The sequence below is a fragment of the Erpetoichthys calabaricus genome, chromosome 11, assembly GCF_900747795.2.
Source record: "Erpetoichthys calabaricus chromosome 11, fErpCal1.3, whole genome shotgun sequence".
Lineage (NCBI taxonomy): Eukaryota > Metazoa > Chordata > Cladistia > Polypteriformes > Polypteridae > Erpetoichthys > Erpetoichthys calabaricus.
The window spans coordinates 38229164-38256104 of record NC_041404.2 but is presented as its reverse complement, the minus strand read 5'-3'; the positions used below and the strand labels follow the sequence as shown (position 1 = coordinate 38256104).

At 37.0% G+C, this 26941-nt stretch overlaps 1 protein-coding gene across 2 annotated transcripts in view; it reads left to right on the top strand.

The window, feature by feature from the left end:
- The window catches only part of slit3 (slit homolog 3 (Drosophila)), a 566711-nt gene that overhangs the window by 495679 nt on the left and 44091 nt on the right, over positions 1-26941 (top strand). For both annotated transcript variants that reach the window (XM_028812973.2, XM_051933851.1), the window contains 6 exons: positions 7206-7369; positions 8983-9107; positions 13060-13157; positions 15824-15963; positions 19888-19981; positions 20886-21023. In XM_028812973.2, the coding sequence (XP_028668806.1) occupies positions 7206-7369; positions 8983-9107; positions 13060-13157; positions 15824-15963; positions 19888-19981; positions 20886-21023 (759 nt within the window). The remainder of the gene's footprint in view (positions 1-7205; positions 7370-8982; positions 9108-13059; positions 13158-15823; positions 15964-19887; positions 19982-20885; positions 21024-26941) is intronic.

The window sequence follows — 26941 nt, the reverse complement described above, 5'->3', positions numbered from 1 at the left end:
AAGCTGGGTAAAACAGCTAGTACAGTTTAATTTTAATTTTTTAACATGTTTACAATTGAAAGGAGGAAACTAATAGAGAAATCTTCAGTGGAATCATATTTTAAGAAAATAATTCTGAGGGGTTAACCAGTTCCAATGCCTTTACTTATGATGCTGTACTTGTTTAGGTCTGAATATCACCCATGTGGTTCTGATATTATATTACAATTCTGGCCTGGTAAAGCCACTTTTCCAGTAGCCTGATACTGTTACAGTTTAGCCATACCATTGATATGTCCCCCAAACAACACAATAATGAGTCTAATAAAATGTCATTGTTACTCTAACTACTTACACCATTCATTTATTTTTCCTTTGGTTCACATACATAATAGGCAGTAATTATCTTGATCCATGAGTCTCAATAAAACGAGTCATTCAGTGTCATTTGGGAATGTCTTAGACAATCTGGCCTTTCTTTCATAAAAACTTAGAGGACTAGTTTTGTAGAATTAAGAATTAACATTGATTAATAATATAATAGAAACAATTGACAGGAGTGTGCCTTTTAAGTTAATTCTTTAACTTTCTGTTTCACCATGGAACTTAGTTGTGCCGTCTTGTTGTTCTATCACAATGAGTACAATGTGCAGGGATTTTAAGTAAGAGACTTAACTCACACAACTGGAAATTGCTTAGGATTTTGTTGTCCACAAAAGAAACTTTATTAAATTTAGCAGTGTCTGGTGCATTATTTGGTTCTCCCAAACTGCAGTGATATTTTGGTAGCTTGAGGCTTTTGACTTAGGATCTTAGTTTGCCACAGCAGCTCTTACCTATTTATCCGTAAAGCCCCAGCAACATAAATGTGTTGGGGTGCAGAACAGTTTCTATTATATATTTTAAACAGTGCACCTTCACTTCAGGAATGAGTATGTGTGTCAGCTTTTATATTCCTATACAATTTCAGCATGGTGTGAAAATAATGAGAAGGGGGGATCATAAAGATTTGGTGTCCTGTGGGATGCCTCATCTAATATCCTAGTGTAAATTAAAAAGAAAATGAAAGAAAAACAGCACAATCAATGCCTATGGCTTTTCAGCCCAAAATTAAGTTTAGCTCCTGAACTGAAGTCCAACTTCCTTGGTAGCTGGTTCTTTAATGAACGTTAACTTCCAGTCAGCACACTTTTCAAATAGGACAGGAGATGGGACTATAGAAGATACTCAAGAAGTGATGGCAGGGTTCTTCCTGTGGTTTCTGTTCCATTCTATGACAGGAAAAGGAAGAGAGTTAGTGCTGGTGGCACTCTTTTAAACATCCACCTTTGTTTCTGCTGACAGTAACCCCTGAGACACTCCCCATTCTTTAGTGCTTGACAGAAGATGTGTTTGATTGTTTATTTTTTTCTCAAACATTAATTAAAATGATCAATTTTCTGCTTCTTTTATAGTCATGATCATCTTTATTGACCAAATCTTTTTGCAACATCCATTTTACCAAAATGATAGGGAAACAAGCTCTATCCTTTTATGCTTTGTGCATTACAGTTTCACATTCAGAAATTGCTTTTTGCTTTACTATACATTTACTTATTTATATGAATGTTTTTTATTTAGTTTGCATTCTGCTGTTGGACTTGATGGAGGGTGTAACTACATGCGTGTATTATGAGAGACATTAGAATACATAAAGATAAGATAGATTTAGACATTAGAATACATAAAGATAAGATAGATTTAGTAAAGTAATTATTAACAGAGGACTTCTGTAAATCCAAATCAGTCAAAGTATAGAATTTGTCTGAAAAGTCCATTTGTAAGGGAATAGTTAAATCGGGGGTTATTTTTTACAGACTTTTTATAGAAGTAAAAGGCTTCGCAATGTTTACTGAGATGTGAATGCACATCCATAAAAAATTACTGACGTGAGCAATTCAGATAAGACTAACATTACAGAGGTCCTCTGGTAATAATTACTTTATTCCATCTCCTGGTATAAAAACTAATGCCGTTTGAATAGCGCTTTAATTTCACCACTAAAAATAATGAAAGAAAACAGCACAAAATGTACAAAATAACATGATAATAACACACAATGTTCAAAAATATGATCACAATGTACAAAAAATATGATAAACTCCTACTGTGTGTATTGTGTTTACCACCATTTCAAATTATGATGTGATTTCCGTCCTGGAGGCTCACCTGGAGTGTTATTATATTATTTTTATTGACAGAAGAATGCACTAGTGGAGATGTTCATTGTACATCATTTCAAAAGCCCTCTGTATTTCTGTTTTCTTCGTTGTGATTGGAAGACCAATACTGTGAAACTTACCTACTTTACAGCTGATGAAGAATAAATTCTGCATTAAATACTGCTTACTTGGTTTACAGTAAAGTGATTAGCTGTAGGCAGTGTTTGCTGTCTTTTGGCTAAGGTGTTGAACTGGGAACCTCATGATGTCCATTTCAGCACTACCTTCACAAAATATTATATGACTTTTAGCAAGTCACTCAGTTTGCCAATGCTGCTTATGCAGAAATATGGAAGAAATACTTTAAGTAAATTTAACATTAGCTTTAGATCTCCATTGCATTGCATACTCAGAAGAATTTATGTATGGTTATGTGCAATAGAAGATGCTGACAGTTAGCTATCTTAAGACACATACTTAATCTAAAGTGACAATAAAACTTACAGCTATGCAAAACACTACAAATTAGGGTTAGGGTTAGGGTTGGGTATGTAGTATGCCTTAATGCAAGAAGTTGAATATCCATTGTATCTGTTAATAATTTATGTCAGAATTACAGATTTGACACCCAGCAATGCATACATCTCAGTTTTGTCTCCTTAATTTATTTCATAAAATAGTCCCAAGTGTGGTTTCACAGTTAGCGCAACAGTAGAATTTTGAAAACAGCAACATTTTTAGGGGGAGGGGGTGTTTAAAAAAAATGACATTTATCCCTGGGTACATTCTGGAATTTAAAGATTATTGATGAATGAAAAAATCCTTCCTTCTTAGGGGTGTTACATAGTGGTGTCATACCACTTTAAAAAGAGACTGATACTATTCAGTATTTGTGGTTAGTAATGCAGCTATCAACAAAGGATGTAAGGAGGTCCTTGAATATTGCTTTGCTCATAGAAAAGAATTAGTCATGCAATTAATAGACAAACATACTATCTACATATAGCAGCATAATAAAATCCATTACAAAACACATACAAACAATAGAATACATTCCCTCTGGGGACATTATCTATCTATCTATCTATCTATCTATCTATCTATCTATCTATCTATCTATCTATCTATCTATCTATCAATCATATATTCGATCTCCACAAATGGAGAAAATGAATAACATATCTTAAAAGTTTTTTTATTCCTAAGCTTTGGACTCCTATCAGGCAGTCATGATCAGAGGAAAATGATTAGACATACAGGAATGTAAGGCAATTTATAGCAAATGAGGAGAGGAGGGTTGGTGAATGTAGGGAGGGGGATTAATGACGTGAGGTTTGGAGAGTGTTGGTTATAAAGTCTTATTTAATCTGTGCATGTTCTTATTTTCAAGCCTGCATGGGCTGGGTTCATGTCCAAATGTCTGTTAATGGCGTTTTCATTGAATAGCCACGGTTCAGCCAGTTCTCTGGCACTTTTAGTATTAGCCTTGAATTTTACTTCCACTGGGTCCCATTTAAATGTGTGTGTAGTTGAACTTGTATGTGTGAAAATTAGAGATCGCTGGTAATGCAGCAATTTGAAAGCATGGCTCTAACTACATTTCACACCTGAACTTTGGATATGCTATGTTGATGACACATTTGTCATATTAAAAAGTGACCAGCTGAATGATTTCCACAACCACATCAATGCAATATTCCCTGCAATCCCGTTCACTATGGAAAAAGTAATAAATCAATACATCAATTTCCTGGACATCTCCATCAAAAGAGGTAATGATGTCACCCTAATTAAAGGTGTTTATCACAAGGAATGTTATGCAGACAAAATATTACACTTTGCTACCAATCAATCATCCATCATCGCATAAACGGAGCTGTTTAAAAACGCTAATCAGAAGAGTTCATACCCATTGTAATACCAAGGAGACTAAAAAGAATGAAAGACGCTATCTTTTCCAACTGTTTCACATCAAACGGATGCCCAAAAACATTAATCAAACAGTGCTTACATAGGATACCCCAGTAAACAATCGACTCTAACTTGACACCCCCATCTAATGTTGCACACACTTCCTTATCATCATGGGATATCAGAAGGTATAGCACACATCCATTCCAGATCAGGCATCAAAATAGTTCACAAGCCTACAAACACACTGCGCACAGTCCTTTTTAATGCTAAAAGCAGGAAATCAGCAGCAGAGACACAGAAAGTGGTTTACAGCATACCATGTGGTTCATGCCCAGCTGCATACATGGAACAATCATCAAAAATACTCACAACACGTATACAGGAACATCACAATGCTGTCAGATTTAAGCACATACAAGTTTTACTGGACTGTACTTGCAAAAGGCAAGAACAGAACAGAAAAATATTGATGCCACAGTATTGTGGAAAATGCTCTGCTTTTCCCACTGACACATGGGTTCCTTGCTATATGAGAGCATATCCTCCAAACTATAATAGCATATAGCACCTTTACCTAGATGCTAGAATTGCCAGTCATGATGGGCCCACTAGGCAGTTGGGGCTTCAGCCTCTAGGGTACACCCTTGCTCATGTAGTGCTTTTAAACCCAACACTACACTGTGCACACTATTTGTTAAACTTGACTTTTTGAATTTATTCTTGCCAGACACAAGAATTGTAAGGCATAGCGTATCTACTAGGCAGTTAGGGTTTCAGTCACTTAGGTAGTCCCCCGCACATACAGTGCTGTTTCACAGACCCTATTGGGGAGTTCTTCTATCACCTCTGCTATAACAATAAAATCAACATTCATTTCTATAACACATTTTCATACACTGGATGCAGCTCAAAGTGCAATACAAAATGTTAAATGAATAGTTAAAAGAAAAGAAAACAAATTAGGTAAGAATAATAAATGAATAAGTAACAAAATATCAATATAGGCTTACATAAGATAGATATGTGATTAGCAGAAAAATGTATTCCTTATATATAATATTGTATTGTGTGTCTCTAAAGATGAGTCCAATGGTCAGGTTAGATGGCCAGGAGGAGCAAAAAAAAAACTCTAGAAAAACGGGAGAAAAAACAAAATCTGCAGGGCTCCCATGGCCAAAAGACCACCAGGTCCTCAACAGGCATTCTACCTAACATAAAAATCATACAAATAATTTCTCATTGTTACTAAGGCTTTGTCCCAGAGGATTTGGTGCAGTGGGTCTCATAGGCAGCTGATGCATCCACCTTCATTCGAGTATCACAGGTGGCCACACAGTGCCTCAGTCAGGTGGTGTTTAAACTAGTAAAGAAAGCAGAGAAAAGTAGAATTTAGTAAAGACTGCAAACCCCTGAAGAATATAATAATTCTGTTCATGTGTAGTATGTCAGGAGAACAACTTAAATGTAGCTATGAAAAAGCCACATTAAAATAGTTGTTTTATAAAGTGTTCCACAGTATTAGCCTGGTATATCCCAGTTGGTAAAGTATTCCAAACTTTTGGTGCATAACAGCAAAGGTCACTTTACCACTTCCTTTATGCTTAGATCTTGGAATAATAATAATCAGACTGCTACTGGAATATCTAACATTACAACTTAGGGAGACAGGCATTAAAAAATCTAGGAAGTTGCAAAATTATTTAAGGACGTGGGTAATCATTGTGATGGTGCTCAAATTTTCTTATTCTAGTTAAGACTGTTGCTGCTTCAAGCTGAACTAACAGCAACTGATTGATGTCTTTCTTAGTTCTGTTACAAGTGCACTGTATTACAGTAATTTAATGCATTAAAAACAGAAGCGGTTTTAAGATGGCCTTCCTTCTCAGTTCAGTTGGCATATTTCTCAGTTAAAGAGTTTCCCCTAAGGCAGACACAATACAGCTTATGTCATTCTCAGATGGAAAAGAAGAAGACCATCTCTAGGTTTTTGTATCATTTATATTACCTGTCTATTGGGAATACCAATCATGTGAGCGCTGAGTCATTCCTCCTTGTTATCTTTATTTTAAATAAAACATTCAGTAAATAATTAATATACAAATACAGCATTCAAATTATCAAACCTTGCATGTCAAACAGAAGAGAAATCAATAGTAAAACCTTAATTAAATCAAATAAGAATTCTAGAACAAATACCTATTGTTAAACTTTATCCTAATTAGGTAACCCCCATAATCCCACTTTATCATTTCACTCTGTTAGTTCAGCTTTTCAGTCTATACAACAAAGTCCACGGAATCCATCCTGTGGACACACCACCATCATCAGTATGGCACAAAAGAAATGTAAAGATAATTCAGTTCCAAATTACAAAATGTTTGAGAGTTCCAACATTTTCATCCACAGATGCCTAAGATATTTTGAAATTAGGAATAATTTATGTTAAAACATCTCCAAGGAATGACCGTTCTGGTTTGGGGAAAATGTTTCAATTGTAAGGCTATTGTCAACCAGAGAATATTAATCCTCAGTTATTTCTAATTAACAATTAATTTATTCCTGGGATATTATTGAAAACAGGTATGTATTGTTCCTTCAGAAATACTGATCCACTGGTGTTATTCATGTTTGGATGAATTGGTCTATGAGGTATATTTTTATTTTTCATAATAAGGTCATTTTTAAAGGTTTTGGTAATAAGATAATTTTATCCTTGGATATGATATATTAAATAGGGAAATTTTGTCTTTGAAGAGATATTGACATTATTGAATGTTGTGCTTGGATGATTATTGAAATGAAGAAACTAGATGGTGGGAGTCATTTTGATTCAGGGGCAGAATATGTGATGCTGAGTATGGCTTTAGTCATGTTCAAAAATAATGAGATGACACTAGAGATAAATGAAAGTGGTAATCCCTAATTATGAAAATAAGATAAAATGTAAATATTGAATATTCTTAGGCAGACCATATGAAAAGCCATCTAGGAAGTTGACTCACTTACTAATAGCATCTTTGCAGGTTAACATTTGGTCACCTTTAAAACGTGTTGCTTTGTGACACCAATGTATATTTCACTCTCTTTCTCTTTTTGATTTGTACATTGAAGAGCGTTGGGTGCCAATCCCTTGTACTGTGACTGTAATCTACGCTGGCTGTCTGAATGGGTCAAGGCTGGCTTTAAGGAGCCTGGGATTGCTCGCTGTGCTGGGCCACCAGATATGGCAGACAGACTCCTACTCACTACCCCTCTGAACAAATTTCAATGCAAAGGTAACTCTCAAAAAACAAAATGACACCCTTTCTAAAAACCAATATTTTTAAAGAGCAGTCTTCTCTGTCCATTGTGTATCTTTGCCTAATAACTTTTCATGTCACATTTTTAAACATATTGTTCGCAGTTTACCATAGTGTATTAATATATAGAAAATGTGGAACTGGTTGAGTAAAAGCAAAACTTTAGGAAGCCTCCTATTTAAAAAAATATAGAAACTATTAAAGAAAAGACCATCAAAATGGTGCTCAGTGCTGCACTGGCAACAACTTGCAGTAATAAAATAAAAAGGCCAATTTGGGAGCTGTTGCATTGTAATTACTACAATTATTGACCATAAATTCAGTCAAGCACCAAATATACTCTGGGAACAAAAATCACATTTTTTTTAGTGAGAGGTATGCAGATTTAGCCATTCAAACAGTATAACCTGTAGATATTTCTGCTGAGGTCACTCTATAGAAATGACTCAGACTTTCCTCATAGGCATATCTCATGGGTGAATAATACTGTAAAAAGAATGCTTTATGTTTTTAGCATGATACACTGTACAGTAAAACTATGCAGACACCTGACCATCACACCTATATAAGCTTGCTGGACATCCCATTACAAAACCAGGGGCATATTAATTTGAAGTTGCCACATTGCCCCTTGTGACTGTAACACGTTTAACTATTTTGGAAAGGCTTTGCACAAGATTTTAGAGTGTGTCTGTGGCAACTTGTGCCCATTTAGCCAAAAGAGCATTTGTGAGGTCAGGTACTGATGTTGAATGAGAAGATCTGGATCACAATCAGTGTTACAGTTCATCATAAAGGTGTCCCATAGATTTTAGGTCAGGGCTCAGTGTGGATTACTCAAGTTCCTCAATGTCTTAATTGACCTGGGTTTGTGCATGGAGGCACGGTCATGCTGGAACAGAAATGGGCCTTCTCCAGACTGTTGCCAGAAAGTTGCAAGTGCACAATTGTCTAAAATGTCTGTGTATGGTGTAGGATTAACAGTAACCTTCACTTGAACCAATGGGATGAGCCCAAACCTTCAAAACAGTCCCAGACCATTATGCCTCCTCTGCCAAACTTCACAGTTGGCCCTTTTCAGTCTGGAAGGTAGTATTTTCTTGGCATCCACCAAACCCAGATATATTCATTAGATTGCTAGATAATAAAGCGGAATTCATCGATTCAGAGAACGTTTCCACTGTTCCAGAGTCCATATGTAGGTTTACTGCTACTGCAGCTATAGAGAAGACTTTACATGGAAATAGTAAATAGATATGAGCTATCCCTTAATGAGGTTCCTCTTTATTATTCAGTCATTTATTACTTTGTATAAAACCTTTCAAGAAGACTACCATTCAATAGTCACTTTTTATGGCAATCAACAATAAATGACTAAATTAATTTAAAAATAAAAAAAAACAGTTGCAGATAGCACATCATTCACCCATATTGTTCTAAATTGTCCTTTGTTGGGATGTCATTATATTACACAACATGTATATGCATATAATTCCATTATACATTGGAGTACACTTAAACTAATCACATTGTGTTTGGAAGATAATTAAGAGTAAATAATCTTTCATTGTTAAATTTATGTTTTTTAGGCTCTGCTGATGTTACTTTAATGTCGAAATGCAACCCCTGCCTTTCCAGCCCATGTAGAAACAATGGTACCTGTAACAGTGATCCTTCAGGCCTATATCATTGCACCTGCCCCTATGGCTTTAAGGTAACTACATCAATGACAGAAGTTGATTGAATCTTTGAGGTAATGATTAGTAATAAAAACTCCAGTTCAGTGTCCTGGCTCAGTAGGGGAAAATGCTGTTGGGAGTTGGGGTTAGACATTAGTAAAGTGCAACCATGAAAATGCTCATTGTAATTTATCTAAACCAATCCTAAAGCTAAGCTGCTGCCAATAAACTCTCAGACATTTCTATTTTACCACAGAATATGGTACCTTATTAGGCAACATCCTGACTTCCCCCAGCCTGATCCACTATGAGTGAGTAAAGCTGATGCCACATTATGCAACTTTTAGTTGTTGGGTATGTCAGATATGCTGACTGCAGTTGCTGATCTTGTCGCTGAACCATATTAATTTATATGACTAAAAATCGCTGGACATATCACATTTGCCAGCTGCATGCCGAATTTTCAACATAGCTGGAACCTTTTTGTGAAAGCTATTAATGTGCTACTTGATGAAGCCTGTGTTGTACAAAGGGTTGATAGGTACAGTGAATCTAGCCACAATCTCTGCCTTTTGTTTCCTTTTTTCCATTTCGTCATGATACATAAAACACAAGATACCAGACAGATTAGCCTCTTGAGGTCTTAAACGTCCACGTTCCTAATTCCTTGTTGCTGCATTATCTGCATTGTATTTCCAGATGAGCATACATTGAGCGTCAGCTGTCATGCACACAGAGTCTGCCCTTATGACTAAATACAAAATCAATCATTAGAATACATACATTAGAACACTCTAGATGAGAACAGGCCATTCAGCCCAACAAAGCTCACCAGTCCTATCCACTTATTTCTTCCAAAAAAACATCAAGTCGAGTTTTGAAAGTCCCCAACGTCTTACTGTCTACCACACTACTTGGTAGCTTTTTCCAAGTGTCTATCGTTCTTTGTGTAAAGAAAATCTTCCTAATGTTTGTGCGAAATTTACCCTTAACAAGTTTCCAACTGTGACCCCGTGTTCTTGATGAACTCATTTTAAAATAACAGTCTCGATCCACTGTACTAATTCCCTTCAAAATTTTAAACACTTCAATCATGTTACCTCTTAATTTTCTTTTGTCTAAACTGTAAAGGCTCAGCTCTTTTAATCTTTCCTCATAATTCATCCCCTGTAGCCCTGGAATCAGCCTAGTCGCTCTTCTCTGGACCTTTTCTAGTGTTGCTATGTCCTTTTTGTAGCCTGGAGACCAAAACTGCACACAGGACTCCAGATGAGGCCTCACCAGTGCGTTATAAAGGTTGAGCAGAACCTCCTGTGACTTGTACTCCACACATCGTGCTATATAACCTAACATTCTCTTAGCCTTCTTAATAGCTTCTGAACATGGTCGAGAAGTCGATAGCTTAGAGTCCACTACGACTCCTAAATCCTTCTCATAAGGTGTACTCTCGATTTTCCTACTGCCCATTGTGTATTCAAACCTCACATTTTTACTTCCTATGTGTAATACTTTACATTTACTGACATTAAATTTCATCTGCCACAAATCTGCCCAAGCCAGTATGCTATCCAAGTCCTTCTGTAATGATATAACGGATTCCAAATTATCTGCTAATCCACCTATCTTGGTATCATCTGCAAACTTACCCAGCTTGTTACTTATATTCATATCTAAATCATATCATTTATATATATTAAAAATAGCAGCAGCCCTAGCACTGACCCCTGCTGGACACCATTCTTAACATCAGTCAATTCTGATGAGGTTCCTCACACCATCACCCTCTGCTTCCTGCGTCTGAGCCAATTCTGCACCCATCTAAAAAATCACCCTGAACTCCCACTTCTTTAAATTTGATGCCCAACCTCTCATGTGGCACCTTATCAAATACTTTCTGAAAGTCCAGATAAATAATATCATATGCTCCACATTGATCGTGTCCTTTTGTTGCCTCCTCATAGACAAATCCTGCAACTTTGTCAGGGTGAGCTGCAAACTAGCTGGAGTGAGTCATTGGGCATGTCATATTATGAGACTTGCCTTCACAGAAGCACACTGCCAAATGCCTCCAACTAGCTAAGATTATGTAAATTAAGGCTATGACTGAAAATTACTTCAAAAAGTCTTCTAATGTGACAAGGTCTCAACGAAGATAAAAAGTCAACAGTGTTTAGTTGTGTTAGTTGGTTCAGTATTTCTAATTCAGTATTTTTAATGTTGGGGTTCCTTATAGAATACAAAGGTGTTGTTTTTGTTTGTTTCTAAAGATATTTTTAATATTAATAGAGCTTTAATTGTTTATATGAAATTCTGATAAAAGATTATGGGATGTGTGGTAAGAAAGGCCCCTGTACACAGACAGACGGACAGCAAATGTCCAAAGCACACACATTTAATGCCTTCATTGTTTTTAACACCACACAATGCTCTAATTAGCCCAACTCAGTCCCTTCTTTTCTCTCTCTTCTGCTTCTCTTCTGTCGCCTTTACTCCCCTCCTCGCAAGCTCTGTCTCCTTCCTCCCAACTCCGGCTCGTCTAATGGAGTGAGGTGGCCCCTTTCATCATGCCCCGGATGTGCTCCAGGTGGTCCGTGATTACCTTCCGGGAACTTCCTGGTGTGGCGGAAGTGCCGCATGAGCACCTGGAAGCACTCTGGGCATGCCTGGAATCTCTTCCGGCAGCACTGCCGGATGTGAAGGAAGTGTTGCATTCCAAGGCTCCGTGATCCTTCGGGCGCCCCCTGGCGGTGGCCACGGGCCCCAACAGGGTTGAGCTTCTATGCTCTGATCCCGTGACCCCTATACAGACCAGGGTGACTGCCCTCTCGTGGCCCAGGGGAGGTATTATCCCTCTCCCAGTCCTTCCAGGCATCCGCCACAGATGCTATAAAGTCAGTTTACCCCCCAATCACCATTATGTCTAGTATAATTGTAATCTTATCCATCTTGCATGAAGCTTTTTGTGCTTTGTACTGCTAAATTATCTAAAAATATACATACTTCTCTGGTAACTGAAATTAGTGAAGTGAAACAGAAGAATCAGAATGCAACAAAAGTGTTAAAAACATTCAATATGCTGTTGAGACTGTCATTATCAATGTCAGAGTGGGCAGAACTATTTAACTCTAAAGCACAGCATAAAATAATGTAAATCTATTAATTTGCACTGTAAAAGTAAGATGCTTGTGCCTGCTTACTGTCACCCACAAACCTAAATATTTGTTCCTTACACTACTGCATAAGAATATAAGAACATAAGAAATTTCACAGACAAGAGGAGACCATTCAGTCCGTCAAGCTTGTTTGTTTAACTAATAGCTAAGCTGCATCGATATCTCATCCAGATCCTTCTTAAAGATTGTTAAGGTTTCTGCTTCAACTACATGTTTCAGTAGTTTGTTTCTCATTCTTTTTGCATAAAGAAGTGCTTCCTGGTTTCAGTCCTAAATGCGCTTCCCCTTAATTTCCACTTGTGTCGTCCAGTAAGTGATTCACAGCCTCCTCTGCTCAAGACTAAACAGGTTTAATTCTCTGAAACGTTCAGAGTACACCATGCACACCATCAAGTGCCGCTATGTATTTCTTGTACCGTAGGGACCAAAACTGCACACAATATTTTACATCAGCATCATTTTGACATCATTTTACATCAGTTACAACAGCTTTTTACAGTATTACCTAGCATTTTATTTGACTTTTTAATTCTTCTGAGTATTGCTTAGATGATGAAAATGATGTGTCAACATAAATCCCCTATAAAATGGATACATTTCTAGTTTCAGAATTTATCTTCAGTGTGGGATTGCATCAAAAGCTTTTTAAAAGTCTAAATAAATTATGTTGTATGCTTTGCTTCCCTCAACTACTGCAGTCGCCTGTTCAAAACAATCTAAAAGTTTAGTTTGGCATGTTAGTATGGAGCAAATTATGAGTCTGAATTCTAACTATCTTAACCCTAGCTGGACCATCTTATTTTTGTGTTCTCAGGGACGCAACTGTGAAGCACCCCTCAACGCCTGCATTGCCTCTCCATGTGTTAATGGAGGCACTTGCCACCTCTATCCTGGAAATGATGACCAGTTCAGGTATGCTTTATGATTTTGGCAGGCAAGATCTTCATTCTTGTAATTGAGCAGTAAGCATACATTTGTGTTATGGTCAATCCATTAGTGTACAGTATGTTAGCACCTTCCTAAAATATTTAACTAGGTAACATTTAATTTCCATCCTTGGTTAACAGAGTACAAGCCTTTGCCAATCAATAATTTCACCACTGGATTTTTAGGGATTTATTTTCATTATTTCATGAGCAGTAGAGTAAAGCAAGAGATATTAAATTCGTATAGGAAAACAATGGATTCTCCTACTAACCAATTCACTCAATCCATTCATTTTCCTCTTGAAATTTTATGGAAGACTATAACCCACACAGCTTGATACTGCATCCATGATTATGGTCACTGCCATTTATAGAACAAGCTATTAGGAACTTCACCAATGTTGTTTGAAGAGGATTCAGAATATTCAATTTATTGTTTATATAGCACTCTGTACTCAGTACAGACTCAGAATGCTTGCACATGTTTATGGCTATTTTGCAATAACAAAAATTAGTCTAATCATTCATCAAAACAGAGCAATGGCAACTTCAATTAACATATAGAAATCATAGCAACATATGTCCATTAACATTAAATTTCAGACATACTGTAACTAGATGACAACAAATTAGAAAAAAACAAAAATTTTCAGAGATTATGCATGATTAGTTAAAAGAAAGGTGAGGGAGATTGCAGCCTCAACAATAAAATCCAACTTGTTATGGTCCCTAGAGGCAACTCTTCCTTTGTTGATCTTCACAAAGAATATCCAACTGGCAATATGAATCTCCCTTTGGCTTCTCTCTGATGTATGGCGTCCAGTTTCCAATTGTCACCAAAATAAAGGGAAGTACACCAACAAAAATAACATGTTATCCTAACATCTAATTTCCTGGCACATTGCTCTCTTGATGAATTGTGTACAGCTCTTAGTTGTTCTTGTTCTGATACTTTGATTTTGAAATTCCTTAATTCTGATATGCCACACCTTAACGGCCTGTTAACTCGGGGCAAAGTAATTCTGAGGTTGTTTCAAGTTACAGAGGAACTACGTCTTTCTCGTTGCTTAGTAGTGAAGTGACACCTTCTTCTGGGTAGAGGTGCTTTTATGGCCCAGGCAAAGTTATTATAGTTTTGCCTTTTTATATTAGTTTTTATTTCAATATTTTTTCCGACCTTACTTAGAAATTCAGTTTAGTTTTAGTTTTCCTTCATCATGTATTTTTGGTTTTAATTTACTTTTTATTTCACAAAGACATTTCTATTTTATTTTTATATCTATTAGTTTCAGTTTTAGTTTTAGTAATTATGGCATGGAGCTTCTACGGAGTTTCGTTTTGTGCCACGATCAGACAGAACTGTACATTTAACGCATTTGGATATGAGTTTAATGTTAGTGGAAGCTTACTACACTATATGGTTTGCAAAAGTGATTGGTCAGTAACAATATGCTGATCTTGTATGATGACCTAGTCAGTCTCTCGATCAGTGTTGTTTTATTTTCAAAAATTGGGAGTGGTCTCCCCTAAACTTTCTCATGTACTCAGATATGGGGATGGATATTTGAGGAGTAAACCACAAGACAATAGTTATTTTTTATATTATGTGCATTAAAGAACCATCAACAACAAATCAAATCACTCGTGATTTTTCTGTCTGTATGGTAAAGGTTTTGTTGACCAGCACATTCCGATTTAAGGCGTTCAATTTACATCTTGATATACAACAAGCACAAAGAAAGGTGGCACGTAAATCACTTTCTATTTCACACGCTTTACATGCCTGTAGTCAGCTCGCTCTGTCACCGCAAATGCTGTGTGAACAGCTGCCTTCCATCACCAGCCGCCATTCAATGGATGAAGATATGCAGGCAGCTCGTGGTCGATGACTTTCTGTTTTAAAGTTAAAAGTTATAAATGTTAAAGACTAAGGGTAAAAACATTCATTCAAAAATGAAAACTAAACATATTTTTAGTAAATTATTATTTTATTTCAGTTAGTCTTTCCAACTACATTAATAGTTTCATTTAGTTTTAGTTTTTTGTTTTGGTTTTGTTAATTATTTTATTTCAGTTTATGAAAATGTTTTTTTAATAATAGTTTCAGTTTTGATTTTAGTTTTCGTTAACTATAATAACCTTGGAACCAGAAGTGGTGGTGTCAGTTGCCCTCACTGGGTGGTTTCTCAGTTCTGTGGAGGAAAAGAAAGACAACACAGTTAGTGGCTGTGCCCCCTCTTGGCCCAGGGTGGAACTACATACCTAGCAGGAACTCAGAGGGTGACCCTCTGATGTGCATGCATGACAGTATATACACTACATAATAACATGTAAAAGCAGGTGTATCAGTAGTCTTTGGAAAAATTTATCTGTCACAATCAGGGTACACTTCACAAAACATTGTTTTTGGGCCACCTTCCATCATATGCACTATTAATTCATTTTATTTCACAGTTCTTTTCTAACAAGAAGTTTTAATTAGTTTTTACCTTAAAGAGTTATTTTCTTGTGATGCATGTTGTAAAGTCTATTGCACTGTGCATCGGAATAGGAAGAAATAAAATGTTTATGAGGAATTTGTTTCATTTTTCAGTGCAGCAGTGCCCATTTATACAGTGTTGCAAAATTAATTTCTCTTCAATCTCTTCTCAGCTGTGTCTGCCCAGATGGTTTTGAAGGAGAGAGGTGTGAAACAAACCCAGATGACTGTGAGGATAATGACTGTGAGAACAACTCCACTTGTGTTGATGGTATCAACAACTACACCTGTCTCTGTCCACCTAACTTCACTGGTGCGTGTTTCTTGTTATACCCATTGAAATACATGTGGCAGTCATTTCCAAACCATAATGAAAGGAGTAAAGTTTGCTGGTTTTCATCTGGCAGTTCTTTTTTTTTTTGTGACCTTTACTGTGGCTTGCAGTTGCCCCGCCTGGCATGGCAATCCATCTCTGGTGATATTAAATGTTTCTGAAACCATTCAAATGGTGAGGAGGTTGGTGTGGTGCCCCTTTCTTGAGGGAGTTAGCTATATCTATAACCTGTTATTAAGAACGCATGCCTAATTACAACCCTGCTGTTTTCCAATCCTGCTTCTGATATTTTTTAAGGTCATAGACAACAGAGCTCAAGAGAGGAAAAGCTGGGGAAAGTCATGGCCTTTTGCCAACTGGGGGTGCTGTTGGCATATGGAGATTTGCCAAGCCACAGTGCAAAACCTGTCCTTGGATTGGCATGTGGATAGGTGCCAGCCCATGACACAGAACAGCTTTGTGAATGGAACTTCTCAGCTAAGCTAAGCTAAAAGAAAGGGGGGAGACTCCACAAGCAACCCGGCAATTATGGTTCGATTAAGCTAACTGTTTTTATTCTTGCTAGTCTGTGTTTTTAAGCCCTTTAAAAAAAGAATAAGCCTCTTCACCACAGACCTCCAGACGCAGGAAGAGAAATCAGAGAAAAGAACATTGGCCTGCCCACGTGGCTCCATTGCTCTCCTTATTTGCTTTGTAAACATTGAAAAGGATGTGGCTGTAAGATGAAGAGGGTTTTATGCTGCATTCTTTGGCATTTTTAGCCTTTCAGCTGTAGTATGACACACTTGAAGTTTTTGGATTCATTTAAGCAGTTAGATAAGTTTAGAAACAGCCCACTGACTAAACTATGGAGTGTTTTCATGTTATAATTCTTTGAGATAAACTTCATCATGAAAAGTGCTATATATGACCACTCTGCCTCATAAAGAATAGTAGTGCACTTCTGCAGTGGATTCAGAAAGCTGATACCCCTTCACATTTTGCTGTGTGCAAGGATTGTGCTAAACTGATTTAAATTAATTTTTGCGCACATCATGCAATACTCAATACCTTAGAACGACTAACCAAAAACAGGATTGGAGAACATTTAGTAAATTTATTAAAAATAAGCAACTGAAATATAACATTGACCCAAGTAATCAGACGCTTTTCTCAGTGCTTAGTTGAAGCAGTAATTCCAGCATGGAGTCTTCGTGGGAATGCCACCATAAGCTTCACCATAAGCTTTGAGGATTTTCTGGCACTCTCCTCTGCATCATCTCAAGACCTGTCAGGTTGGGTGGAGACCATCCATTGACAACTAATTGCAGGTTTTTCCAGAGATGTTCAATTGGGTTCAAGTCCGGGCTGTAGCTGGGCAACTCAAGGACATTCCCAGAGTAGTCCCTAAGCCACTACTGTGTTGCCTTTGCTTTGTGCTTAGGGGTCATCGTCCTGTTGCTGGTTGAACCTTGGGCCCAGTCTTAGGTCCAGATTGCTCTAGAGCAGGTTTTCATTTCATATTTCCCTCAATCCTTTCTGGTCTTCCAGTTCCTTCCACTGAAATACAACCTCACAGTGTAATTCTACCTCCTCCATGCTTCATCACTGGAACGGTATTGCATAAGTAATTTACATTGCCTGGTTTCGTCCAGACATGGCACTAATCTTGGTTTCAACAGACCAGAGAAGCTTGTTTCTTGCAGTCTGAGGTTCCTTTATGTGCCTTTTTGCAAGCCCCAAGTGGGCTTTCATGTGTTTTTTACTGTGGAGAGGCTTCTTTTTGGCCACCCTCTAGTAAAGCCCAGATCGATGAAGTTTTGCAGTGATGGCCATCCTTCTGGAAATTTCTTCCTTCCTTACACAGGATATGTGGTGCTCAGCCTGAGTGACCTTTAGGGTTTTGGTCAAGTCTCTTACCCTGGCCCTTCTCTCTTGATTGCTCAATTTGGCCTGAAATCCAAGAGTCATGGTTGTTCCAAACATATTCCATTTAATTATTATGGAGGCTACTATACTCTTGAGAATTTTTTGTAGGCTTCCACAGATCTGTGCTTTGACACAGTCCAATCTGTAAGCTTTGCTGGTAATTCCTTCATCCTCAAGTCTTATAGAAAAAGGTGTATGTGCCTTTTCTAATCATGTTCAATCAATTGAGATGATCAAAGGTGGACACAAAGCAAATGTAGAAACATCTCAATGATTAATACGATGGGATGCACCCAAGCCAAATTTCAAGTGTCATAGCAAAGGGTCTGACTACTTGTGTCAAGGTGATTTTTCAGTTTTTTATGTTTAATTTAATTGTAAAAATGTCTATAATCCTGTTTTCACTTTTTTATTGTAAGGTAGAGCAGAGTGCTGCTTAATAATGAGAAAAAATAAATTTCAATGATTGTAGCATAAAACTGTGACATAGTAAAATATGAAAAAAGTGAAGATGTCTGAATATATACTGAATCCACTGTATACTGTATCTTGGCCTGTTGTTCATAGGACTAGCAAATACTCCTTTGATGCACTCTTGGGGTGCTGTAAAAACAATCTAGATAGATAGATAGATAGATAGATAGATAGATAGATAGATAGATAGATAGATAGATAGATAGATAGATAGATAGATAGATAGATAGATAGATAGATAGATAGATACTTTATTAATCCCAATGGGAAATTCACAAGGAGTGATCAATAAATAAAAATAGAAAAATAAAAGTAGAAAAGTACACATACATATACAGTCATACACGGAGCTGCTGAAAAGGCTGCCACTCACGGCGGCGCCGGATGTGAACAAAAGTGTCCAAAGGTCATTATGATGCAATCTCATCTGGTAATTCCTTTCTTCATTTACCGTGAAGTGCACCGCTGTAGTAGTGGCTGTGAAAATAATTGACATGCAAATATTATCATTTATATAGCTGGCCATAATGATGTCTCAGGTCTTGCAGTATTTTCTTTAGATTAGAGTTAATAAATACATCCGCAGTAAATTTGGACTTTTTTTTAATTGCTGGCTGAGATTTTCCTTGTTTTTCCCATGTTAAGATTATGATTATCGGCCAAGGCATGATTTTATGTCAACTCTTTTGGGTATATGTCAGAGCATACCCTTTACCTGCTGACAGGCAAGCCTACAGGGTTAGTTTCTGCCATCTGCTTCTTGTTTCATAGATAGGCCCCTTTTTCTCACAGTACTGAAATAGAAAAATGGGATCCAGAAATGGATAAAGTTTTGCTAAATCACCAAAGCAATTTACATTTACTTCCCTATATTGTTCATTATTCATTGTAAGGTGCAGATTGCAAGTGGCAGAATATACTGTAAGCCAGGTTATTAAAACACACTACCAATTAACTTGTTTTGTTATCTGTATCTGGCTGGAACATGCAAATGATACATAATATCTGTTGGGTCAAGCAAATGTGATATAACGAAAAGTGTAAAAACAGGGGAAAACATTAGAAACATTTCACAAATTTAGACAAGAACGGGCAATTCAGCACAACACAGCTCTCCACTCCACTTAACTTCCCCAAAATAACATTAAGTCTAGTTTTGAAGGTCCCCGAAGTGCTACTGTCTTTCATACTACCTTGAGACATATACCACATGTCTATAGTTTTCTGTGTGCAGAACAAATGCATGTTTGTGGGAAATTTCTAATTGTGTCCACATGTTCTTGTTGAATGTATTGTAACACCCTCAATTCACTGTATTAATTCCCTTCATAACTATCAGAAAATGTGAGCAAGATCAGCAAGTGTGAGAAAATGACATTTTTCTCTCAATCACTTATTATATGTACTGAGAAATGCTAAATAAAAAAATTCTTGAAGTCATACTGTAGTAAGAGATTTTCTCAGTTTGTACGCTGGTAATACAACATGAACATCATTTACATGATATCTCTTATATAACAGGTGAACTGTGTGAGGAAGTAATCGACCCCTGTGCTCCTGGATTCAACCCCTGTCAACACGACTCAAAATGTGTAGCTCTTGGCAAGAGCATCCAGTAAGTGTGCACATGTATACTTATATATTGCTTTGCATCACTCCCGGGTGTTGTGTATTTTATTTCCTATTTGCAATTTCTTTTCTAAATGAATCTGTAACTGATAACAACTGTGCCAAATTGCATAATTGTCAATTGACTCTATAGAAAACATACTGTATATATTGGCCTAAACAGCAAAAGATGTCATGAGCTCCACACCCAAATGAAAAGATGTGCATAGGGGGTGTCCATATTTGAGTGACTGTCATAATGGTTAGAAGAGACTGAAGATGTTTTGATCAAATTTTCACACATTTCTCTCTGTCCTTAAAAATAACTAGAAAGCAAATACTGTAAGGAAGCAGTAAACATTTCTATTAAAACTAAATAGTACATTCTTGGGTAGCATGGTGGTGCAGTGGTGCCTCGCAGTAAGGAGACCAGGGTTCGCTTCCAGGGTCCTCCCTGCGTGGAGTTTGCATGTTCTCCCCATGTCTGCGTGGGTTTCCTCCGGGTGCTCTGGTTTCCTCCCACAGTCCAAAGACATGCAAGGTAGGTGCATTGGCAATCCTGAATTGTCCCTAATGTGTGCTTGGTGTGTGTGTGTGCCCTGTGGTGGGTTGGCACCCTGCCCGGGATTTGTTCCTACCTTGTGCCCTGTGCTGGCTGGGATTGGTTCCAGCAGACCCCCGTGACCCTGTGTTAGGATATAGCGGGTTGGACAATGACTGACTAGTACATTCTTTCTACTTTCCTGTTTTCTATCCTGTAGTTTCGGGATAAACTACTGGCTTATCTTTTAGCTAAATAAGCAGGCTAGACAGGTTGCATATTCCAGTCAAGCTCATTTTTGTTTTAAATCTTCGTAATCTTCCAGAGCCAGCTGAGATGCCTTAATGTGTTCTATTTGTTTCATTTTCAGCTGTGAATGCCTTCCTGGTTATGTTGGTGAGCACTGTGAACAAGACTTTGATGACTGCCTTGAGAACAAATGCCGGCATGGTGGGCAGTGTGTGGATGCTGTCAATGGCTACACCTGCATTTGCCCAGATGGATTCAGGTGAGTTAAGTCTTAAGCTTAGTCAAAGAATTGTGATGAATGATATCCCTGTTAGACAGGAGTAGCTGCATGCATAAAGATGTGTTTAAATCAAATACCCTTTTGTTTTATATCGAATGATTTGTTTGTTCTGTAAAACCAAACATCACCTTTACTCCTCTGTACAGAACACATAGTAATTTACATTTTTAGAACAAAGCGGACATATCTATGAAAATAAAAGATAGCATCCTCTTTTTAGATGAATCATCAAAACACACTCAAGGGCTAGTTAAGACCACAATCAGATGATGGCATCTACTGTGGGAATGAAGATTCAGGTTTGATTGATTGGTCAGGTGTTAAGAGTTGAGGGAAATGTCAGTACAGTATAGTGTTTCATTATTGCTGTTTTTGATACTTTATCAATACAGTGATGAAAAGTATTGAGGTCTAAGATTGCTTTTTTGAATTTTAATATTTCAAATGTTTTAATGCATTGTGGTATTTTTATAACAAAATAAAACAAATGGCTTCTAAAATCCCTTAAATTGCACATTCAAGTGTGCTGAACGGCGTAATAGGTGTAAGAGCAGTAACTGCTAACAACAATTTGACAGCAGATACAAATTGATGCATTAGTGTTTCCACCATAATGTTTAAGATCATTTTGTTTTTACAGTGTTACAAAAAGACAGAGCTTGATATGAAACAAGCAATTTGCATTTTCATTAGTTTTATTCCACAATATTGTCAGTCCGACTGTGATCACTATTGAGATATTTGAATATAATTTCCACAGTTATATCTAGATTTAAGTGGCATACAGTTAAGTCCATAAATATTTGGACAGAGACAACTTTTTTCTAATTTTGGTTCTGAAATGAAGGGACTGTGTTCAAAGAATCTTTAGTTACCTCACATTTTTATGCAACCATTTTGTTCACCCCACTGAATTAAAGCTGAAAGTCTGCACTTCAACTACATCTGAGTTGTTTCATTTAAAATTCATTGTGGTAACGTACAGAACCAAAATTACAAAAAAGTTGTCTCTGTCCAAATATTTATGGACCTAACTGTATATCATCTAAAAGGCTTTTCTTTTTATGTTGTAATTCAATAAAATATTTTTGCACATTAGGATATGCAGCTCCTATGAAAAGTAATTACCCCCATGGAAGTTTTCACATTTCATTGTTATACAACGTATAATCATATTAGTTTAATTTGGCTTTTTTGACACTGATTAACAAAAAAGACTCGTTAATGTCAAAGTAAAAACAGATCTCTGCAAAGTGATGTAAATAAATTACAAATATAAAACTCAAAATAATTCAGTAAGTATTCACCCCCTTTAATATGACACACGTAAATCATCACTGGTGCGGCCAATTGATTTTAGAAGTCATTTAATCGGTTTAATGGAGATAACTTGTCTGGGGTTTCTGTAAACTGTAGCATAAATGCAACTTATCTAGAAGATCAAACTTGTGATTAGTCAGTATGGTAGCCTAACCTTCACAATGAAGACAGAAGAACACACCAAGCAACTTGGTGAAAAGGTGGCTGAAAAGCACAAGTCATGCGAAGAAGACAAGAAAATATCCATGTCACTAAATATCCTTTGGAGCCCAGTTAAATCAATTATTAAGAAATTAAACAAGTATGGCACAGCTGTAAATCTGCCTGGAGCAGGCTATCCACGAAAACTGGTTGATCATTCAAGAAACCTATGAGAACTCTGAAGCAGTTGCAAGCAACAGTGAATGCGATTGGAGAGACTGTGCAGACAAAAACTGCTGCCCAGATACTTCACTTTTTTTGGAAGAATAACAAAGAGAAAGAGAGTGTTAAAAAATGCAGATGACTTCTAGGCTAGAGTTTCCCTGAAGGCACAGGAGAGATGTCAATATCAATTTATTAATAAAGCACATTTAAAATGACCAGTAATGCTGTTGCCAAAGTGCTTTACAGTAAAATATACAATAAACATAAATAAAATAAAATGCAATAGAAGACAATACAAACTAGCAATAAATTGAAACAAACAAATGACTATAAGGAAGAAACCATCAGTATCACTGAAGGTTACAGAAAGCTAAAGCATAATAATGCGTCTTCAATCTCATTTTAAACAGTTCAATTGAGAGTGACTCCTTAATGTAATTAGCACTTTGGGATTGCTAAAATATAAAGTGCAATATAAATAAAATTTATTATTATTATTATTATTACTGTACGTAAAGACTTCCACAGACAAGGTGCAGCAGCTGTATAAGCCCAGCTAGGTGGAGGTTCTATGGTCTGATCAAAAATGAGCTAAACACTACATATACGCCAAATACTGTATATTATCAATAAAAACTGATGCCATCATGAAGCATGGTGGTGGCAACATCATGATGTGGGATTCCTGTCTGCAGCAGGGCTTGGAAGGCTTGTTAGGGCAGAAGGTAAAATAAATGCAGCAAAGTACAGAGTATTCCTAGAGGAAAACCAGATGTAGCCTGCAAAAAAACTGCGCCTTGCAGAAAGATTTGTTTCCCAGTAAGACGACGACAACCAAAGCATAAAGCCAAAGCTACACAGCAATGATTTAACAAACAGCAATGTTAATGACGTGCAGTGTCCAAATCAGAGTCTAGATCTCAATCCAACAGAGAATTTGTAGCTGGATTTCACAAAGGCTGCTCATTCACAGTTCCATTGTGACCTGACAGAGCTTGAACATAATATCAAAGAATTAAGAAAACGGGCAGTGTGCAGGTGTGCAAAGCTGCTAGACCGGGGGGGACCTGAGCACCCAAGTATGTCACAGCTTCCAAAGGTGTAGCTATGAAATACTGAATTAAAGAGGTTTATGCAATCATTTTTTTGCGTTTTTAATTAATTTAACATTTTTCATTTAGAACACTTTGCAGAGATATGTTTTCACTTTGATAATAATAGGTTCTCTACTGTTGATTAGTGCCAAAGAAGCCAAATTAAATCAACTGTGATTCAAAGTTACATAAAAATAAAACTTTCCCCATCTTACAATGCTGTGATTGCAGCCATTCCTCAACTCTCTGTGAATGGTACTCATGGCCATTAATCAATGGACAATTTGCATATCATTGATCACACGGCCCATTGTTAGTCAGTGGTGCTAGATTCAGTCATTGTGCAAAGGTACTGTTTACAAGGTTGGAGAAACCTGCAGTCAACTGAGACTGAGGAAGTCACTTGGATGAGTGATGTAACGTATCTCCCTGGAAAAGAACTATGTCCAGATGAACTGAATCAACTTTCTAGAATTTCCTTACCTGGATTATTGAGCATGTATCGAGACATTATAATAATAATTCTAATATAACGGGCACAAACATTAAAAGTATACCATGTTGAGCTAGTTGGTATAGCAAAGTGTTTCATTTCCTGGCAGCAATATTGTTATTTGAAAGGCTGTAATCTGCTGCTCAGTGTTATACAATACAATACAATACAACTTATTTTTGTATAGCCCAAAATCACACAAGAAGTGCCGCAATGGGCTTTAACAGGCCCTGCCTCTTGACAGCCCCCCAGCCTTGACTCTCTAAGAAGGCAGGGAAAAACTCCCAAAAAAACCTTGTAGGAAAAAATGGAAGAAACCTTGGGAAAGGCGGTCCAAAGAGAGACCCCTTTCCAGGTAGGTTGGGCGTGCAGTGGGTGTCAAAAGAAGGGGGTCAATACAATACAATACAATACAATACAATACAATACACAGAACAGAACAAATCCTCAATACAGTATAAAAATAAAAAATTTTAGAAGTACAGAGCAGAATTTAACAGTAGATGATATCACATAATATTTGTTATGCTAGAGCCAGTCTCATAGTGCAATATTCACATCTGTTGTGACTCATAAATGTACCAAAAAGTGAAGCAAGTTTCTCAAATGAACAAAGTACCACAATTGCATTTAAATAGAAATGTTGAATAAGGCATTGGTTTTATTTAAATTGATGACAAGCAATGCTGTGTTTCTTCATTTGTTATTATATTCAAGTTGGGTTTTAGGTGTGCATTGCCTTTTGTTATCCAAAGTTTAAGTGCAAGTTTTAGTTATTGTTAGAGCAACTACAAGCATGACAATACACGTTTAGCAGAAAATATGTTTTTAGACTTCTCTTTATAGAGTAATTCTGCACAGGTGGCTCTCTATGTGGTCTTCACAAGTATGAAGAAAAATGATTACATTTGAGTACTGCAATATTTTTCTTTGCAATATATCATTGATACACTGGGGACAGGTATAGAGGGGAAATTTTATTTAAACAAACAGTTTAAGTGAAGTTTTTATTTTAAAGCTGTGATTTGTATTTAAACAAACTGACCATTTTTATTTGAATTGTGCAAATCACTTCACTACGAACAGTACCCAACAGAATTAGCAGAAGTATAAGGTAGTACAGTGATCCCTCGCTATATCGCACTTCGCCTTTCGCGGCTTCACTCCATCGCGGATTTTATATGTAAGCATATTTAAATATATATCGCAGATTTTTTGCTGGTTCGCGGATTTCTGCGGACAATGGGTCTTTTAATTTCTGGTACATGCTTCCTCAGTTGGTTTGCCCAGTTGATTTCATACAAGGGACGCTATTGGCAGATGGCTGAGAAGCTAGATTGCTTACTCTTTGCTTACTCTTCTCTCTCTCTTGCACTGACTTTCTCTGATCCTGACGTATGGGGATTGAGCAGGGGGGCTGTTCGCACACCTAGACGATACGGACGCTCGTCTAAAAATGCTGAAAGATTATCTTCACGTTGCTATCTTTTGTGCAGCTGCTTCCTGAAACGACATGCTGCACAGTGCTTCGCATACTTAAAAGCTCGAAGGGCACGTATTGATTTTTGATTGAAAAACAAACTCTGTCTCTCTCTATCTCTCTCTCTCTCTCTCCCCCTGCTCCTGACGGAGGGGGTGTGAGCTGCCGCCTTCAACAGCTTTGTGCCGCGGTGCTTCGCATACTTAAAAGCCAAACAGCCCTATTGATTTGTTTGCTAGAGATTGTTTTCTCTATCTATGTGACATTCTGTGCTCCTGACACGCACTCCTTTGAAGAGGAAGATATGTTTGCATTCTTTTAATTGTGAGACAGAACTGTCATCTCTGTCTTGTCATGGAGCACAGTTTAAACTTTTGAAAAAGAGACAAATGTTTGTTTGCAGTGTTTGAATAACGTTCCTGTCTCTCTACAACCTCCTGTGTTTCTGCGCAAATCTGTGACCCAAGCATGACAATATAAAAATAACCATATAAACATATGGTTTCTACTTCGCGGATTTTCTTATTTCGCGGGTGGCTCTGGAACGCAACCCCCGCGATGGAGGAGGGATTACTGTATTTCATGTAAACAAATGTTTTTTTTTAATTGAAACAAGCACTTCACTGAAGACAATAGCATATCAATAACAAATAAATAAAAAGTACTAGTTGTAACTCTTTATAAAAATAAATTAAGACTTAAGTACTATCAGACATTAAAAAAACAAACTTAAGGAACATAGACATGGATGGTGAGGTTGATGATGAGGAACCAGAGATTATTAATAAAAAAACAGTGCACCAGAGTTATTGTGTTTTAAAGTAAATGTGTATGCAAATTACTCCTCTAAGTTCCTGTTAGAAGTAATACCAGCGAGAAGCCTCTTTTAAGTTTTCTGGCTATGTAACTGAAATGAATCCAAACTACAGAAGTTATATTTGGCTTCAAAATAATATCCGTCCTCAGTATCACTCCTTGTTATTATTTTTACCTAAGATTTTTTAAGTCAGTTGTACCAAAAAACTGTAACTGTAACGTAAGGCCAGAGCTATCTAATAATCTCTCTGCAGAATGTTGTTCAATAAAATTGATTTTCAGAGCTGTGGAAACCTGTCAATGCTTCTTCTTTGGTCCCAAATAGTCC